Source organism: Salvelinus alpinus, chromosome 33 (assembly GCF_045679555.1).
Source record: "Salvelinus alpinus chromosome 33, SLU_Salpinus.1, whole genome shotgun sequence".
Classification (NCBI taxonomy): Eukaryota; Metazoa; Chordata; class Actinopteri; order Salmoniformes; family Salmonidae; genus Salvelinus; species Salvelinus alpinus.
This window is the reverse complement of record NC_092118.1, coordinates 16,886,325-16,904,551: the sequence shown is the minus strand read 5'-3', so window position 1 is coordinate 16,904,551 and position 18,227 is coordinate 16,886,325. Positions and strand designations below refer to the sequence as shown.

At 43.0% G+C, this 18,227-nt stretch overlaps 3 protein-coding genes across 5 annotated transcripts in view; all 3 read right to left on the bottom strand.

The window, feature by feature from the left end:
* The window catches only part of LOC139562936 (AT-rich interactive domain-containing protein 3B-like), a 63,388-nt gene extending 62,198 nt beyond the window's left edge, over positions 1–1,190 (bottom strand). For all 3 annotated transcript variants that reach the window (XM_071381125.1, XM_071381127.1, XM_071381126.1), the window contains exon 1: positions 437–1,190. In XM_071381125.1, the coding sequence (XP_071237226.1) occupies positions 437–472 (36 nt within the window). In that variant the 5' untranslated portion in view covers positions 473–1,190. The remainder of the gene's footprint in view (positions 1–436) is intronic.
* Positions 1,191–1,734: 544 nt separating this feature from the next.
* Positions 1,735–9,670, bottom strand: LOC139562937 (protein FAM219B-like). The gene is made up of 6 exons (XM_071381128.1): positions 9,533–9,670; positions 5,039–5,153; positions 4,820–4,913; positions 4,630–4,707; positions 3,927–3,978; positions 1,735–3,643 (listed from the first exon to the last, which is right to left on the bottom strand). The coding sequence occupies exons 1-6, from the start codon at positions 9,608–9,610 to the stop codon at positions 3,494–3,496; spliced, it is 567 nt and encodes a 188-aa protein (XP_071237229.1). The 5' UTR covers positions 9,611–9,670; the 3' UTR covers positions 1,735–3,493.
* Positions 9,671–10,726: 1,056 nt separating this feature from the next.
* Positions 10,727–16,621, bottom strand: LOC139562938 (cytochrome c oxidase subunit 5A, mitochondrial-like). The gene is made up of 5 exons (XM_071381130.1): positions 15,808–16,621; positions 14,733–14,849; positions 14,453–14,574; positions 11,931–12,055; positions 10,727–10,862 (listed from the first exon to the last, which is right to left on the bottom strand). The coding sequence occupies exons 1-4, from the start codon at positions 15,878–15,880 to the stop codon at positions 11,942–11,944; spliced, it is 426 nt and encodes a 141-aa protein (XP_071237231.1). The 5' UTR covers positions 15,881–16,621; the 3' UTR covers positions 10,727–10,862; positions 11,931–11,941.
* Positions 16,622–18,227: the final 1,606 nt, after the last annotated feature.

Below are 18,227 nucleotides of genomic sequence, written 5' to 3'. Positions count from 1 at the left end.
ATATGGCGAGGCTCCAGAAAACGTACATGCGTAAACAGGGTATAGTATCGTAGCTGGCTACGCACATATATACTTTCCCCCCCCTATCTAAATCATATTAGGGGAGCAGATTACTGTGCATAAAAATATGCATGCATTTGATCTATTTTGCGTTATCTATTTTGGGATCTATTGGGTTACGCACTATACATTATTTATTTGCAGTCGGATTTACAATTGTTATTAAAACAGGAAATTGGCAATGACGTACGCTGAACTATCAAAACCAAATATTAATAAGGATTTCAATTTTTTTAAAGGGTTACTTTTGATAGTCTCGTGCTTTTAGCCCATATTGCTCTGCAAATAAATGTTCGCTACCTCGCTCCTTCCTATAGGCTATGACACAGCCGAGACCCAGCCAGGGCACAGCGCCAAACAGGGGGAAACAACTCACCATTTGTGCCTTGCTGCTACCGGAATTGTCCACCATCCCTCCTTCCTAGGTTATCCTTTTCCCTCTTCGCTGGCACGGTTTCAATCACTTGTAAACACAGAGAAATTGTGCATGCACGGGGGGGGGGGGGTAAATTTGTCCACCAGCAGATAGGCAGAATGTTGGCTGTGTAACTCTCAATTGTATCTTTCTCCACTTCTTTTTTTAATTTAGAGAAAGACGAACATGAAATATGGCCCGATCTCATATCTCGAAAAACTAGCCGTTGAGGTAACTCCCTTGACTCGATTTTCCTTCACTTGAATTACACCCCCCGTCTAGGCGTACAACATCATTAGGGCCCGCCCAGTGACAGCAACAAGTTCCAGAGTTCCAGCGCAGCGTTGGCTGAATAGTTACTATGCGTATGCAAATCTCATGAGAATGGCAATTTTATGAGAATGGCAACATTGTCAGTCCATGCAAACTAGAGCCTATTAAATAGTACATAATAGATCGCGTGTGGCCGTTATGCTGACAGGCGTTTTCCCTCAATACCATTCCATTTAACATGTGGATAACTTGCCTGTTGAATAATTAGCCGGCCCTACATTTTTGGCAAACATTGATAATGCAACGCTAAGATTATATAACTACTGAGGTACAGTACTAATGCAATTTATAATCCCGGATAAAAACTACTCTGCTGAGTGGTGAACTATAAAATAGCCTACAAAGACACATTTATACATGATGCATGTACGTAACGCAAGTAATGACAGCCTGTTAGCTACTTCCCTTGCCATGAAATAATATTGTGACAACTCAATTCTGCCCCCAAATGGATGTGAATGGAAATGCTCTGGTCTGGTACTATGGCCCCACTGTCTGTCTGTGTGGTCTCTATGTTCAGTTAACGATCTATTTATTCCACATGTGTCAAACTCATTCCACGGAGCGCGAAATGGCTGTGGGTTTTCGCTTCTCCCTTGTACTTGATTGTGGAATTAAGGTAACTGATTAGTAAGGAACTCCCCTCACCTGGTTGTCTAGGTCTTAATTGAAAGGTTAAAACAAAAACCAGCAGCCCAGTTTGACACCCCTGATCTAACATAACCAACCTGCTTTATCAAGATGTCTTTCCAATATACCAGAATACTCATCATAAACATATGCTGCATTCTCAATGCTGTACATCCAAGCTCTTCTACATAACAAATATTTGACAGAGATTAGATTGATAGTACTCTGAATTCTGTAAAAATAACTTTCAATGGTGTAACATCCCCTCCAGCAAACCAGAAGAAAATTACAAAAGGACGTGTGCATATTAATTATATTGAATATAGCAAAACAATCTTTATAATCAAATAAAAATAGTTTCCTATACATAATATTTCAAGTTTTTTACATTTAGCACTCAGTAACACTTGGTATGTTGTTTTAACTAGGATACAGAAGCAGATTGTCCCATTGGTTGCATAGTACAGGCGAGTGCAGTGTACTGGCTACTGACTGCACCGGTTGGTGTTGAGTGCAATATTTATCTATCTAGCACACAGGTCAAGCACTCAATGGCTGCGTTTAAACAGGCAGCCCAATTCTGATATTCTTTCTACTAATTGGTCTTTTGACCAATCATGCCAGAACTTTCCACGTCAGCTCTTTTTCAAAGCTGATGTGATTGGTCAAAAGACCAATTACTGAAAAAAATATCAGAATTGGGTCTCTTGTGTAAACACCGCCAGACTGACACACTTCCACATTAAGTCTGCACTGATAAACAGCAACTAGCAAACACAAACACACTTATCTTTAGCCACACATGTAAGGGCTCGAGTGATGAGAATCACTCATTCTAATGCCTGACAACACAGACAGATTTCTTCTAAATATTTAGTGTACTGACAATGCAATGCTTGCTTTAAAAATCAGAAGATACCAAAACACTAACATAAGGGTGGGAAAATGTACAATTAGCCGAGTGACATGCGAGTGAGAGTGATCAAAATGTAACAACAGGTAGGTGACTTGTCTGTTCAGATCGCCTTCTGATATCGTATGCATGTCCCTGTGAGTATCTAGTAACTACTATATGTAGTAGGCAGAGGATCAGGTAGGTTATTGTGTTGTGTACAGCATTGCCAGGAGGTAGTGGTTAACCTCAGTGACACCATGGGCTGTAATGTTACCTCTAACACGCAGGACAAGATTGACCAGTTCTCATTGCTGTAACATTACAGTAAAAACAGTGCCATTTTGTAACCCTTTAACATATAACACTTTTTTTGGAAAAAGCATTGAAAGGCAGCCTGACATGAGTAAGTGCTAGTTTCCCTATATAATTTAAAGCATTAATTCACATACAAGTAAACCATGTAGTGTCAAAGCCACAGACAAGGGTTTGAGGTTAGACCCCAGATTAATACCAAGGATTTGCAACAAAAACAGGGAATTTTAGGAAGATGTATTAAAAATGCCAATCAATATATCTAAAGTTAGGGAATGTTCAGGTTTGTTTTCAAAGGGCTTACTTTAAAAAAAGGGAATTGGAGCAAGACAAGCTTGCGGAAAAACTTTAGCGTTCAAACCGCTCTAGGACATTTGCTGTACAGGCACTATCAATTTTCTATGTTTAAATAGACCTGGGAGAGATATGCCAAAGAGGACAACAAGACAGTGACCTTCTCCATCAGGTGAATGAGTGTAGTGCATGTCCAGAGATGAATCACCCTGCACCTGTCTATTCAGAGGGGCTGCAGCATGGTTAGCATTTCATCTAGATCCAAAATAACACAGAGGTCAACCTTTGGGGTGACAGAGAGCCCTGCTTGGACAGTGGCTAAGGCTTAGGATGACTTCTGTCCATGCTTAAGGTTAGTTAGGGTGTAGAGAGCACTGCATAAACAGTGGCTAGGCTTGAAAGTGTTAGGGGGGTTCCATGCTTAGACAGTGGTAGGGTTTGGGTAACAGGAGGCCTTCCTTGACTTAAACAGTGGCTAAGGTCAGGGTAACAGAGGTCCAGTCTTTAAACACAGAGCTGCAGGGTCAGCCAGGTCACAGCACTAAGTGCCCTCCTCACTGCACGGAGCACGACCAGGCCTCAGCGCAGCAGCAGGCTGAGGAACCCATGGCTTTAGGGGGAATGAGGTCCAGGTCCTCGTCGTCAGGGATCTCATCCAGCCGGTATCCATCCTGCAGCAGCTGCCTGCTCAGGTCTGGGTGTACCTGCACAGAGAGGTCAACAGGTCAGCTGTGGAATGACAATTCAAAAAAGGTATGCGGACAGGAGCTGTAAGGAGAATATAAATTGTAGGTGGATTTCAGATTTTTTCTTACATTATACTTGCATTGACTCGTTTAAATATGAATAGATGTGCAGTTGACTATAAGGGCAACTATTTTATATAGAAACTGAACCCTGTTCCTGATATAGAGCACTGCTGCTCAACGAACGAGCCTTTCTATGTAGAAGCATGGTCTGAGTATAGTATACACTGGACACACTCACCTCAGCTGAAGAATATCCTGAGGAATACTGCTCGACATCTAGCTCATCATCACTGCAAGGTCAAGACAAGATAATGTCATTAGGAAAACTCTTAGGCTGGGATTCAATCCGATCTCGGATTTGGACAATGTGCCACTTAAAGGTCATTTAGGATTGAGTCAACATATGCAGCGTTTACCGTAAATGTGGTCTATGCAAAGGTGGGAAAATTGCCTTTAAAAATGTGCATTGCTGACCAGGCGCACTTGGATTGAATTCCAGCCCTATATGGGCTCCCGAGTGGCGCAGCGGTCACTGCATCTGAGTGTAGAGGCATCACCACAGACCCTGGTTCGATTCCCGGCTGAATCACAACCAGCTGTGATTGGGAGTCCCATAGGGCGGCACACAATTGGAACAGCGTCGTCCGGGTTTGGCCGAGGTAGGCCGTCATTATTAATAAGAATTAGTTCTGACTTGCCTGGTTAAATAAAGGTTAAATAAAAAACTTCCTAAAAAAAACATAGGGTCTTTAGAGATTCTGTCTGCAGTCAGTAGTGCCTTGCCAATAGTGTTTGCCAGAGAGAGTACTTAGCACCTCTGAACAGAGTGGCGGCCATAATTTGCGCACTGTCAGACATCCACCAGCGTGTGGTCCCTAAATCCCAGCGCGCCGAACGATTGGAAAATCAACATTCGGTGCTATATGTGTGTAGTCCTTTACCTGTCTGATTCCAATGCTACCAATGTCTCTTCAGCGTGCTGACTCAAAGCGGCATAGCCTTTGTTGAACTTCACACTTCTACAAGAGGAACAAGAGAAACTTTGTATTGTAACAGCTCGAATACCTCAACTTCCATGTTTGTAGGCATCCAATGATACACGCCTACAAACATACATCTCCCTACTCTTACCTCTTTCCTCCTTGCCTGGGCTGTTGCATCACTGGACCCCCTGAGGTAAGGCCTTTTTTCTTCATTGCTTTGCGGGCCATCTCACGGTGTTTCTCTAAAGCCAGGATTCAGTCACATGCAGAAAAACACTTTAAATAAAAACATAGGCTATGACAACACTGAAACATCACAAGGCTTTAAACAGGAATTGTGTCAATCTAGGGCCAGGAATGCGCTTACGTAGTTTCATGTGAATGGCTGGGGCTTTGGACATGATGTAGGGTCCCCTCTTCTCCAAAGGTCTGATGCCCCCATCTGTAGCCCTTGGTCTTGAGCTGCTGCCAGTGCCAGGACCCTTGACATGTGAAAATCAGGAATGTATGAAATGTCATGGTGGATTCTGTTACAAATAGAGGATCCCTGGGAGACAACTACAGGAAAACAGCCTTGCCCTAATGCTGCTACACAACTACAAATTAGCCCTGCCATTAGCCTCATTTAAATCAAAAAGATAACTAGCCAAGTATATTGCCACCAATTTAGAAAATGATAATTTTTTAAATTATAAATGAATGCTTTGCTCCATGAAGTAATCCAACAATGTTTATGCCACCATCTTGTCTATTTAAAATCTTCTCACATTGTTTGTCACAGGTGAGTGCCATCATGATCATGACACTTCCCAAAGTGCTGCATGTCATGACGGGACTCACCAGTGTCGCTCAATGAGAGAAGATTTTAAATAGACAAGATGGTGGCATAAACATTGTTGGATTACTTAATGGAGAAAAACATTTATTTTAATAACTGAGCATTTTCTAAATTCAAATGAATCACCTGCAACTGGTCACGCCAGAATTGAGACCATAAAAAGTATTGTCAAATACAGGTTAGTTCAAATCTATGCTGGCGGTTTGTATAGGGCTGTCCAGTAAAGGACACCCAAAATCTTTGGTTATATCATAAAATTGCCAGTGTTATGTTTGGATTCAGTCATGTTCTTAACTTTGTGAAACTCTTCCGTTTCAATTGCTACCATAGCTATGCTTATGCAAATGCCTTTCATATTTCTACTGCAAGAAACATTTCAATTTAGCCGTTTCCATATGTGTGGAGGACGGCTCATAATAACGCTTGGAATCTGCCCGCTTTTATCCGCTCAGAGACTAAGTCCCCAACCCAACCTCCACAACCTGAGTGATGCCCCCAGCCCGAGTCCGGCCGTCCCTGCTCGGACTCTGAGTGCCCCCCACCTTGGGGGAGGCCTCCTCGTGCACCTGGTGAACTTTTGACTTCTACAGCGAGTCCCAACCTGACTCACAATCCCACCAGAAGACGGGCCTGGTGGATGGGCGACCACCACCTAGCCCCCTACCTATCCAGAGCCCAATGTCTTATGCTTTCTACCCATCTGCCTGTTCTCTCTCACACTCTGTCTGGCGTCTGGCCCTTCTCCGTGCACCTGGTAACCGGTAAGTAAAGAAGGAGGATGGTCCCCGACAAAAGCTTGGATCGAGGGCTAACTATCAATAGATCGCAGTAAGTGAGCTGCTCTGCTACGTATGAAACCCTAACCCAGAATCAGGTTGTCTACGAGTGATTTAGCACCAGGTTCCCCACAAACATGCGGTGTGCATCAGGAGAGGGGCAGCAACTTATCCGGCCGCACCCCAACCTAGTCACGAACGGCTCTACTCACCTGTCAAAAGAGGCAGGCTATCCCGGGCCAACCGAAGATCCGCGGCGCTACAGAATCGTTACGTTTATGGGGGATTCTGATTTAGAGGTGTTCAGTCATAATCCCACAGATGGTAGCTTCGCACCACTGGCTCCTCAGCCAAGTAAAAACACCAAATGTCTGAACCTGCGGTTCCTCTCGTATTGAGCAGGATTACTATTTCAACAACACATCATCAGTAGGGTAAAACTAAACTGTCTCACAATGGTCCAAACCCTGCTCATGTTCCCTATTAGTGGGTGAACAATCCAACGCTTGGTGAATTCTGCTTCACAATGATAGGAAGAGCCGACATCAAAAGATCAAAAAGCGACGTCGCTATGAATGCTTGGCCGCCACAAGCCAGTTATCGCTGTGGTAACTTCTGACACCTCCTGCCTAAAAGGCAAAAATTCAGAAGGATCGTGAATTTTTTGATACTGAAAATCAAGATCAAGCGAGCTTTTGCCCTTCTGCTCGACGGGAAGTTTCTGTCCTCCCTAAGCTCACCTGCGTTACCGTTTGACAGGTGTACCGCCCCAGTCAAACTCCCCACCTGCCACTGTCCCTGGAGCAGGTCGCACCCAGGGCTCGCCTCCACAAGTAAGTGAAAAAACGACAAGAGTAGTGGTATTGAATCAATCACCACCTTCCGGAGACACCTGAAACCCCACCTCTTTAAGGAATACCTAGGATAGGATAAAGTAATCCTTCTAACCCCCCCCCATTTTGCCAGCACAATACTTATAGGCTTGAGAACCAAATAGCCCTCGCAGTATCTAGCGGCACCATCAACCGGGTGTCGGAAGAGCAACAGAAAAGAATCATCCCCTTTCAATCATTTGCTTGCCCAGTCAGCCCTCCGGGACAGAGGCATAGGAACCACCTTTACCAGCGTTTCATTGATATTCCTCACTTTGACATGAGGGGGTCACAGTCACTCCACGGGTGATTTGAGCGCGACCGCCACATGTGGGTACGCTCCTTTTGAATTTCATCAAGTTGACATTCAGTGATCCGTGACCAGTGGGAACCTAAGCTTCTTCCGTCCGCTTTATTGTTCCGCAGCAAATCAATGGCCGTGGATGGTACTACCCACATCAAATGTAGACCTCCCTCCCCAGACAAGCTGGAGATACCTTTCACCACTTCGTAGGGCATGAGCCAGATCCATGCAGGGCCAATGGGTTTAGTCTCCGCCTCAAGTCTAGTGAGTGTAGAGGAGACCTCCCCACCTACAATGTATGGGGCCGGCAAGCGCCGTAGCTGGAGAGATCTGTGAGAAGGGCCCGGAGCGTGTCCAGAGTTGCCGCCGCCAACCGCCGGACCCAACCCCCCCCACCGGTCCGCCTTCGGCCAGGCCAACGGACACCACCCGGACGAACCCCCACACGCAGCCCATTGCGAGACCACGCACGAGAGACCATGAGATGGGCCGCACAACGAACTTCCAATGATGGCGAGAGGAGGGCCTCCCTAATCTTCTACATTTGCAAACACTGTACATAGATTTTTCTATTGTGTCATTGACTGTATGTTTGTTTATGTGTAACTCTGTGTTTTTGTCGCACTGCTTTGCTTTATCTTGGCCAGGTCGCAGTTGGAAACTTGTTCTCAACTGGCCTACCTGGTTAAATAAAGGTGAAATAAAATAATAAAAAAGGGCGACAGAGCGACTGCTCGAGCCCCGCTTCGCACCCCAGCCCGACCGACCCAGCCCTAAGAGCCAATCCTTACCCCGAAGTTACGGATCTTTTTTGCCAACTTTCCTTACCTACATTGTTATAACATGCCAGAGGCTGTTCACCTTGGAGACCTGCTGTGGATATGGGTACGGCCCGGCGTGAGATTTACACCCTCGCCACCAGATCTTCGAGGGCCAGGGAGAGCTCACCGGACGCCGCCAAAACCGCAACGCTTTCCAGGGCTTGGGTCCCTCTCCCGGGGCGAACCCATTCCAGGGCGCTCTGCCCTTCACAAAGAAAAGAGAACTCTCCCCAGGGCTCCCGCCAGTTTCTCCGGGACCGGTCGCGTTACCGCACTGGATGCCTCGCGGCACCCGTCTCCGCCAGTACGTGGACAAGTAGTTTGCGGTCAGTGGGTCACATTACCAAGGAGCTATTGAAATGATAAAGTTAAAAAAACTAATGTAAAAACATGTGAGATGAAAATGGACAAACTAACGGGTGCAATGTGTAGGTCTGCTGAGTGTACATTTTGAACCTTGTTTGAAGTCACTAGGTCACATGACCAAGAAGCTATTGAAATCAAAAAAAATATTTTAAATAGTGCAAGATGTAAAATAAAATAGTGTGTTCAATGTGTGTCTATGCCATCGGGTTAGCTTGAACCAGTTTTTAAAGTTAGGAGTAATGGTTAAAGAGCTATTGAAATTTGAAAAATTTGATTTGTCACTATGTTGACTGCTAACTGCTGTTGGTGGACGTAAGCAAAACTACAGGCGAATATCCAACCTTAATCTGGCTTTACCTCGGTTGCAATATAGGCATATTCCCACGAGTGTAAAGGGTTAACGGAATAGTAAAGATTATACAAAAAGTTTTGAAATATAAAAATAACATATTGGTGTGTATTCTACGCAGTTGAACATACCCTCTTTTTAATATTTGTCAGTGAACCTAAACAAGTTGCTGGATAGGGCAAGTAGCCTAGCGGTTAAGAGCGTTGGGCCAGTAACAAAAAGGTCGCTGGTTCGAATGCCCGAGGCGACTAGGTGGAAAATATGTCGATGTGCCCTTGAGCAAGGCACTTATCCAGAGCAATTAGGGTTAAGAGCGTCTTCTAAATGACTAATTTAAATAACGTTCTCAGTATCTGGTGTACAATCTGTAGCTAACATGGTTAGCTTACAGAAACTTTGCTAACGTTAGCAGTAAATAACAAGCCAAGTAACGTTATACGCTGAGAGAATGGTAGGTTGGCTGTCATATGAAAACAGTTGCCAGAAATCAGATTGCGTGTGTTATTGGTTAGCTAGCTAGCCAAAACATAGTTACCGGGGTCAAAACTTGGGAGTCGGGCACTGCAGCAAGGAGAGCATCCCTCTCCTCCTGTTCCTCCATAATGTTGTTCATGTTGGTGGGAATGTTCACGCTTTACACGCTGAAACAGGCATGTTGACTATTTCCAACCATCCATGAAAGGATGTTTTATCACTGTTGTTTTTTACTCCTGCTAGCTAGTCTAAGGACCACTTCCGCTTCCTGTCAACAGAAGCCTTGGACTACTTTCACCGTCCTTCCTTCATCCCTACCCCAAATCATCAGAAACCACATAAGGTCGGAGAACTTCAGTAGTAGCAAAGAGGTAAGACACTTTCTGGTGATAGTATTACCAATATCAAATTCTGTCTGATCATTGCAATATTCAACAAAAGGGGCCACCTAACAGGGCTAGTGCAAAATTATATTTTGGCTAGCACCTATTGATGAAGGAAACTTCTTTCCGGGGACCATTTAAGAGCCCGACGCTTGCGGTAAGGTTTTGGAAATAAGGAACGTATGTTCATACATAATCAGCGTTTAATAATTTTGTGAAAACAAAATGTTAAATTACTACACACCTTTAGGGTTAGTGTTCCCAAACGGCCATATCACAGCACTTCAGGAAAACGACCACCAATGCTAATTAGCAATCTAGCATGTGTAACGTTAATTGGGAGGAAGCACGCAACATATGGATATTTGCAAATCTGCTAGTTGATGTTAGTGTTTCAAGATTATTTCTCGCTAAAATGAGAGAAGGGCCATATTTCGAAAACCGGTCCACAAGCAATCATTGACGTTTAACAGCCAGACGTGGGCGAAGCTAACCGCTGAACACCCTATGCTACGGGAAGAAGGGTTTGAGAGCTAGTGCAAAACCTGACAGAATTACAAGACCCCTCTGCATTGAATCAAAGTGAATGCTGACCAAACCCATTGTTGGAATGAATCCCTTTGTCCTCAACTTTCTTGAACTACCATCTTACATCAGTTTCGATCCAGCAGTATTATGAGATGCATCAAAGTACATACTACTAGTTAGGTTAAATGTTTGGCTCTGCCATATGTTCATGTAAACATAAGATTATGTTGTGCATGTGTATGTCAGTGGTCTGAAAAGCCCATAATTGATTTAATTGAGCATTGACACCTTTTGAATTAATGGGTTACACGCCAGTAAATCAAGCTTACCATTGAGGCAGCAGCGTCAATAGATATTGCTTTATTAAATCCATAATTTTGTACACAACAGGAGAGAGTGGATTAAATCAACATCATACAGACACCAGGACAAGGCAGAGACTTGAAGAGAAGTGGTTCATCTCGTTGGCCACCAGATGACCTGAGGGGAAATGAAAAGGAAACATTTAATTAGTTGATTTAAAATGAAGAGAACTGTGAAAGGCCCGAAGATGCAACATGCGTTTCCCAAAAGACCATGCAGAGAGAACGTTCGCTTATCGTGTCATTGAGGCATGTGTCAATACTCATAGGATCAAAAGAAAAGCAGAGCTGCTCTCAGGCCAGCTTTCTCCATTGAAATCTTACCTTAAAGCTGCAGTATGTAACTTTCTGGGCAACCAGACCAAGTTCGCATAGAAATGGGTTATAGATCTGTCACTCATTGAAAGCAAGCCTAAGAAGCGGTAGATCTGTTATGTGCGCTATATCTATGCTTCCAGTTCTCAAGTTTAGTTTTAGTGTCTTGGTTTTGTACACCAGCTTCACATTGATAGACAATATTTTTGGTTATGGAAAAGTTATTTCAGAGCAGTACAATGATTCTCTAAACAATGACTGCTTATTTTATCAAACTGAAATTAGGCAAACTAGAATTTTAGCAACCTGGAAATGGCGGAGCGATTTTTCTGCACATTGCACATTTAACATTAGAATTATTCCACAATACTGACGCCGTATCAGCTCCTAGAGATTATCACCTATGGCTGCTAATATTAATGCACTAAATGAAACTCAATTGAATAAACATAACTGATTTCAATATCATTTAAATATAGGCCTATGTAGCCTATACTTTGGATAGGCTATTTGTCTTTTAATGCAGTCATCTCAGGTTTCATGTGACGATCATTATCCTTTGCTTGTTTAATATTTGCAGAGACATTGGCAACTTTATTTGTATTCAATTTCGTTGTGAAGTTATGGGGTCACAGACTGAAACATCTTGATTCTATGTTTAGTGGGGATCTGTATAACATATTTAACGATGTACTTCGCTGTTCTACGAATGGTCTGAGGCAGTTGGTAAATAACATGCGTTTAAGTGCAACTTTAGGAACAAAGGTTTTGGAACAATGCTCCTACGAAGGTTGGAACAATGAACTTAGCCTTAAGATGCTTTTGAGAAACCGGGCCCAGAGCATTCACTTTTCAATATGTAAGCACTCACCCAAAGGATGTCTATAATTTGTCCATGCCCAGATCCTCAGGTGTGGAGATACCCAGCTCAATCAGAGTGGGCTGCAGTTCTTGAATCAGGTATGGGTAGATATCTTTGTGGGGGCCAGATTTGTCCTGTTACAGAGAGAGGACGATGAAGTTCACCATAGGGAATATTACAAAAAAGGCATACAGGTTGAATATTGTGTACCATTCTATGCGTTTCCTAAAATACTAATATATTATGTGAATAAATTCAAAGGAAATTAAATCCAAATTATTTTACATGTTAAACCCTATTTCACAAGAAAGTGACATATACAGAACAAAAATAAACACTGAAGTGTTGGTCTCATGAGCTGAAATAAGATCCCAGAAATGTTTACATTCTGTTAGTGAGCATTTCTCCTTTGCCAAGATAATCAATCCACCGGACAGTTGTGGCATATCAAGAAACCGATTAAACAGTACGATCGTTACACAGGTGCACCTTGTGCTGGGGACAATGAAAGGCCACTCAAATGTGCAGTTTTGTCACACAATGCCACCGATGTCTCAAGTTGAGGGAGCATGATATTGGCATGCTGAATGCAGGAATGTCAACCAGAGCTGTTGCCAGAGAATTTAATGTTCATTTCTCTACCATAAGCTGCCTCCAACACCATGTCAGAGAATTTGGCAGTACGTCCAACCGGCCTCACAACCACGTCAACCCAGGACCTGCATATCTAGCTTCTTCACCTGCGGGATTGTCTGAGACCAGCCACCTGATGAGTATTTCTGTCTGTAATAAAGCCCTTTTGTATGAAAAAAAATAATTCTGATTGGCTGGGCCTATGCACACCCATGCTGTGCCCAGTCATGTGAAATCCATAGATTAGGGCCTAATTTCATTTTAAGTTGACTGATTTCCTTATATGAACTGTAACTTGTTGAATGTTGCGTTTGTTCAGAATAGCATAAAAATAGATTATGCTGTGAACCTTCCAGCTAGTCTAGTTAAATAAAAGGTAACAGAAAATTGTTGGCTATGTTGAAAGTGTGAGGAATTGGTACACCTACTAATTAAGGAGTTTGACTGTTCTTTTTGTACAGCTAGGTGGCTCATGTGAGGATTAAAGTCTGCTTCCACCAAATACAAGAAATAGCCCAAACCCTAAAAGTCAATAGTATGCATATTTCAGGGGAACCAGTTGTTTTCAAAGCTACTGGAATGTTCAAAAATGTGCTTTTGATGGATTTGTCTGTGAATGGAAGTCATTTAAATTTATGCTCAGCTATCTGTACAATTTTCTAATTCAACCATCTGGAACAAAAACACCTACTGAATACGATAAAGGTGCTGCAACATGTAGAATGTCTCGCCCATGTGGAAGCTAGGTGAATTGCAATAGGCCCAGCTAATCAGAATGAGTTTTCCCCCACAAGGGAATGTTGCATTTTTGTTCAGTATACTATGGACATTTTCAGAAATTACAATGCAAAAATTCTACATGTAGCTCCTTTAACCAAATGGCATAAATTGAAATGGAAAGAGATTTTCCATTTTGACATACGATATAAAAGCAGCGAGTATATCCACACTTATGTAGTTCTGTCCTTGAGCGGTTGTTGTCTATTAATGTTCTGTATTGTTTCATGTTGTGTGGACCCTAGGTAGAGTAGCGGCTGCTTTCACAACAGCTAATGGGGATCCTAATACAGTGCAGTCGGAAAGTATTCAGAACCCTTGACTTTTTTCAATTACATTACAGCCTTATTCTAAGATCACCCCCCTAATCTACATGCAATACCCAATAATGGCAAAAAAACACACAAAAAACACCTTTGGCAGTGATTACAGCCTCGAGTCTTCTTGGGTATGAAGCGACAAGCTTGGCACACCTGTATTTGGGACACCTGTATTTGGGGAGTCTCTCCCATTCCTCTCTGCAGATCCTCTCGAGTTCTGTCAGGTTGGATGGGGAGCGTCGCTGCACAGCTACTTTCAGGTCTCTCCAGAGATGTTCGATCGGGTTCAAGTCCGGGCTCTGGCTTGGCCACTCAAGGACATTCAGAGGCTTGTCCCAAAGCCAAGGACAATTCCTTTGACCTCATGGCTTGGTCTGACATGCACTGTCAACTGTGGGACCTTATATAGACGTGTGTGTGTGCTTTTCCAAATCATGTCCAATCAATTGAATTTACCACAGGTGGACTCCAATCAAGTTATAGAAACATCAAAGATGATCATTGGAAACATGAGCTCAATTTTAAGTCTCATAGCAAAGGGTCTGAATACTTATGTAAATAAGGTATGTTTTATTTTTAATACATTTGCTAAAACGTTTAAACCTGTTCTCGCATTGTCATTATTGTGTGTAGATTGAGGGGGGGGGGGGTCATTTAATAAATTTTAGAATAAGGCTAACGTAACAATGTGGGAAAAGTCAAGGGGTCTGAACACTTCCCGACTGCACTGTAAAATACATAAGTTTATTTTATTGAGATATGACTTCACTAGAAGTCGGTAGGGGAAGCTGTGTAGCTCACCTTGACTGCCTCGAGGATGCGGATGGCACTGGCCAAGTCATTCAACCTTCGGCAAGCACGAAGAGCTGAGTCGAGGATTTTGGGTTCAGGTACCAGGTCGTAGCCAATTAATGTGTTCATGCCTATGGGATGTGGAATGGGATTCAAGCATACTCTGTTATACATTTTCTTCTCTCCAAATGTTATAGTTTTAAAATGTAATCTGGCTATCCGCTAGTCTCCAACTCAAGGACCCTCGGCAAAAGTGCAAACTTATTTTCAATAATCTTTAGAAGATCACCTTTCTTCAGCTCCCAGGCATCAATGTCTGGCTTGCTGAAATAAGTGACCCAACGGGCATCGAACTCCTCATCTGTCTCCACCTTGGCATGAGAGTAGCATCGGGAGGCCAAAGGAGCTGCAACATAGAAAACAAACTAATTCTAGATTATATAGGAGGTCAAGGACTATTCGTAGATGCTTGACTGAAAAAAATATACACACCCTTCCATTCTCATGACAAAGCAGGTGAGCTGTAACCTACACCTTCTGTCAGACATGTCATCTCACTACCAGCTGATTTCAAATTCGATTTTTGCAGCCCAGTATGTTTTGAGTACTTTGCCTGTGTACTAGATCTATTCTAGGGGAAACTGACCTATATATGTCAAATGCATAATTGCAATATCCCCTTAGCTTTGCAGGGAAGAAATATATATTTACAGCAATCTGGCTAACTGGGCCAGAGGTCAATGCCAAGACACTATTTATTTTCATAGCACAAATCTAGCCATAACTGAGTGTACAGATCAAGAGCAGTCGATGGTGTAGGACATGACCATACACTGGTTTGACCGCAAGGTCTAGAATTGCTGCGCATTGTTGTGCACTTGTGACTCCCTCGAAAAACTGAAGCGTGGGTCATCACAAGGACACATGCTAAAGTTTACTAGCTGTCTCATGGAATCTATACATTTACACTGGATATGACAAATTTATGAACGTGATGACACTACACTAAGGGCACCAATAAATGTTACTTTAGATCAAATGAAAATCAATGTCACCCTGACGCAAACATTAGTCCCATTGACTTAGCTTTAAGCTAGCTACATACAGCGAATGCCATCTATGTGTAGGACCACAATACACAACTTACAGTATTTGTGACTTCATATACTTGCCGCAATGCATTGAATTAGCCTAATAGTGTAAACTATATGTCGAGTTTTGTGAGACTACCTTAACGTTACATACCATTTACGACTAACGTTAGCTAGCTTTATGGCTATTTGCGATGGACAACTGGCGAACACGAAAGGCAAACAGTTGTATGAATAAATATACCATTTAATAGGCTTTGCCGTCAGTCTTACCCGAGTAACATGGTCGTATCCGCGCTAAACTCCGTACCCCAGAGGTTGAAAGTCGAACAACGGCTCTGAACATCTTGCCGACCGGTAAGAATCAGTGGCTAATGGTGTCGTATGCTAAGGAACAGATTCAGAGGGACATCGAAAAGGGAAGCAATTGCGTCTGCGCAAAACCGCAGTGGCTACGTGCTAGGAGACAACCGCGCGACAGAGTGAGGTAGGTTGTTAGCCTCACCTTGAAGGTCTATCAACAACTGCCATTTGGAAATAAATGCATACAATGCACATACCTTAAGGTAACGCATTCATATAATTACACACTACTATAGTGGTGTTAACCTGCCTAACGCAGTAAATAAACTGGGGTACACTTCTCTTTTTAGCTAGGCTACATTACCCACTGATAATTGGGGCATTCGAACGCAGCTCTAGGCTGGGTTTGCCAAAAGCATCGTAGCACTTATCTTAATTCCATAGAAACTAAATGGACGAAAGATTATTTTAGGGCTACGATGCTTTTGGGAAACAGCTCAGGTTGACACCGCCTGCCTGAACAAAGACCAAATAAAACTTGAGCAGACAGAATAACCATTTCACCCCTTAAACTACAGTACGTTTTAACCCATTACTTATCATATAAATATAGATCTTAATGCCAAAACATGTGCACTGTGTAACATTAATACACAAAAAGCATGATTAATAGAGTGAAACTAGCGGCAACAAACAAATGGTTGGCATGCCAAAAACCGGTATATTGTTCATGGGCCCTATTAGCCCTTGATCATGACTTGGTTCAATTACATTACACACAAATCATTGGATGAAGGAAGGGGGAGTTTTGTTTAAGAGCTGTGAAGCTAGGTCTGAACATTAAAGGAAAATTTCACCCCAAAACTCTTTTGGTATGTGTAATTAGTCCATTGTTGAGTCCCAACATGCTTTGCTTGTCAACAATGGACTAATGAAACAAATGCCAAAATATAGTTTTTGGGTGTAGTTTTCTTTTTAACAAGGAAAACCCGGTGGGGCAACGATCTAAAGCTCTGCATCTCAGTGCTAGAGGCGTCACTATAGACCCTGGTTCAATTCCAGGCTGTATCACAACCGGCCGTGATTGGGAGTCCCATAGGGCGGCGCACAATTGGCCCAGCGTCGTTAGTGTTTGGCCGGGGTAGGCCGTCATTGTAAATAATAATTTGTTAACTGACTTGCCTAGTTAAATAAAAACATTTAAACAATGCATTGCTTGCAGTATGGTTTGGGAAGCATACAAACTATCTTTCCCGATCAGTGAGAAATCATTTTCGAAAAACAAAGGTTAAGTTGATACACACCTTTTTATAGTGTTAGTGTTCCCAGACGGCCATATGTCCATGTTACTGCGCTTGTGTACGGAAACAGGGAAGAAAGATTGGACGACCTTTGCTAATTAGCTATCTGCCTCTCTGAACACCTGTGTGTAAACGGACAGCCTGGTCTCATTGACTAGAGGTAAAATAGTACATCAAATCCGGGACACTCTAATTAGTATATGTTACGTTTGGTATGTTTACATGAGACAGAAGGTTACTTAAGGCAAACGAAAGGGGGATGGGTGGGTGTGTAACACGAACATATAGCAACCTAAATGTTGTGTGTTTAATCTCAACATGGACAATTTTAGGATTTGAGCTAATTAGCAACTTTGCAACTGCTTGGTACTTAGCATGTTAGCTAACCTTAACTCTAACCCTAACTCCTAGCCTAGCTAACGTTACTGTTAGCTACCAAGTTAATGTTAAATTGCAACATATCATACAAATTACAACTTGTAACATATCATACGAAATGTAAGGTCCTTGGACTAAGGAGTAATGTTAGAGTTCAATATTGGGCTTGGGCCTGTCATGCCAAATAGTGTCCCCCGGCCAAATAGTGTCCCCCCTACGTCACAATAGGATTCGATGAGTTCTAGCTTCCGTTTCTAGAACTTGCAACATTCTGACCAGATTACATAATGAACCAAAGCGTCCGTTATTATGCTGGTTGCTTGGCTCTATTTGACCTCATAGGAGGATGCGGGCAGTTCTAGTTCTATTCAGTGTTGCCAACTTAGCGACTTTGTCGCTATATTTAGCGAGTATTTAGATCCCTCTAGTGACACATTTTCAAGAAAATCGACTAGCGACAAATATAGTGACTTTTTCTGGTGTTATGACTTTTGGAGACTCTGACGTGAAAGCACGTATCGTTCTTACTCTTCTCAACAAGCAGCGGGTGCTGCCGTGGGCCCCACCCCTGTCCCAAAGCACTCACAGTCCTCACGCAGCAGTCCCTCCCAGCTGCAGTCAGAGCAGGAGATGTTCACCCCTCTGCGTCCAGACTGCAAATGAATCGCGCATGCGGGAAGCCGCAGCTGGCTGTTCCCGCCCTGGCTTACA

Excerpts from the sequence above, each read along its gene's own strand:
- LOC139562937 (XM_071381128.1), bottom strand. The coding sequence starts at position 9,610 with ATGAACAACATTATGGAGGAACAGGAGGAGAGGGATGCTCTCCTTGCT. Across the intron at positions 5,154-9,532 it reads ACTCCCAAGTTTTGACCCCG|GGTCCTGGCACTGGCAGCAG; the intron begins GTAACTATGTTT and ends TCACATGTCAAG. Across the intron at positions 3,979-4,629 it reads GTAGCATTGGAATCAGACAG|TGATGATGAGCTAGATGTCG; the intron begins GTAAAGGACTAC and ends TTGACCTTGCAG.
- LOC139562938 (XM_071381130.1), bottom strand. The coding sequence starts at position 15,880 with ATGTTCAGAGCCGTTGTTCGACTTTCAACCTCTGGGGTACGGAGTTTA. Across the intron at positions 14,850-15,807 it reads GATACGACCATGTTACTCGG|CTCCTTTGGCCTCCCGATGC; the intron begins GTAAGACTGACG and ends TCTATGTTGCAG. Across the intron at positions 12,056-14,452 it reads GCATCCTCGAGGCAGTCAAG|GACAAATCTGGCCCCCACAA; the intron begins GTGAGCTACACA and ends TCTCTGTAACAG.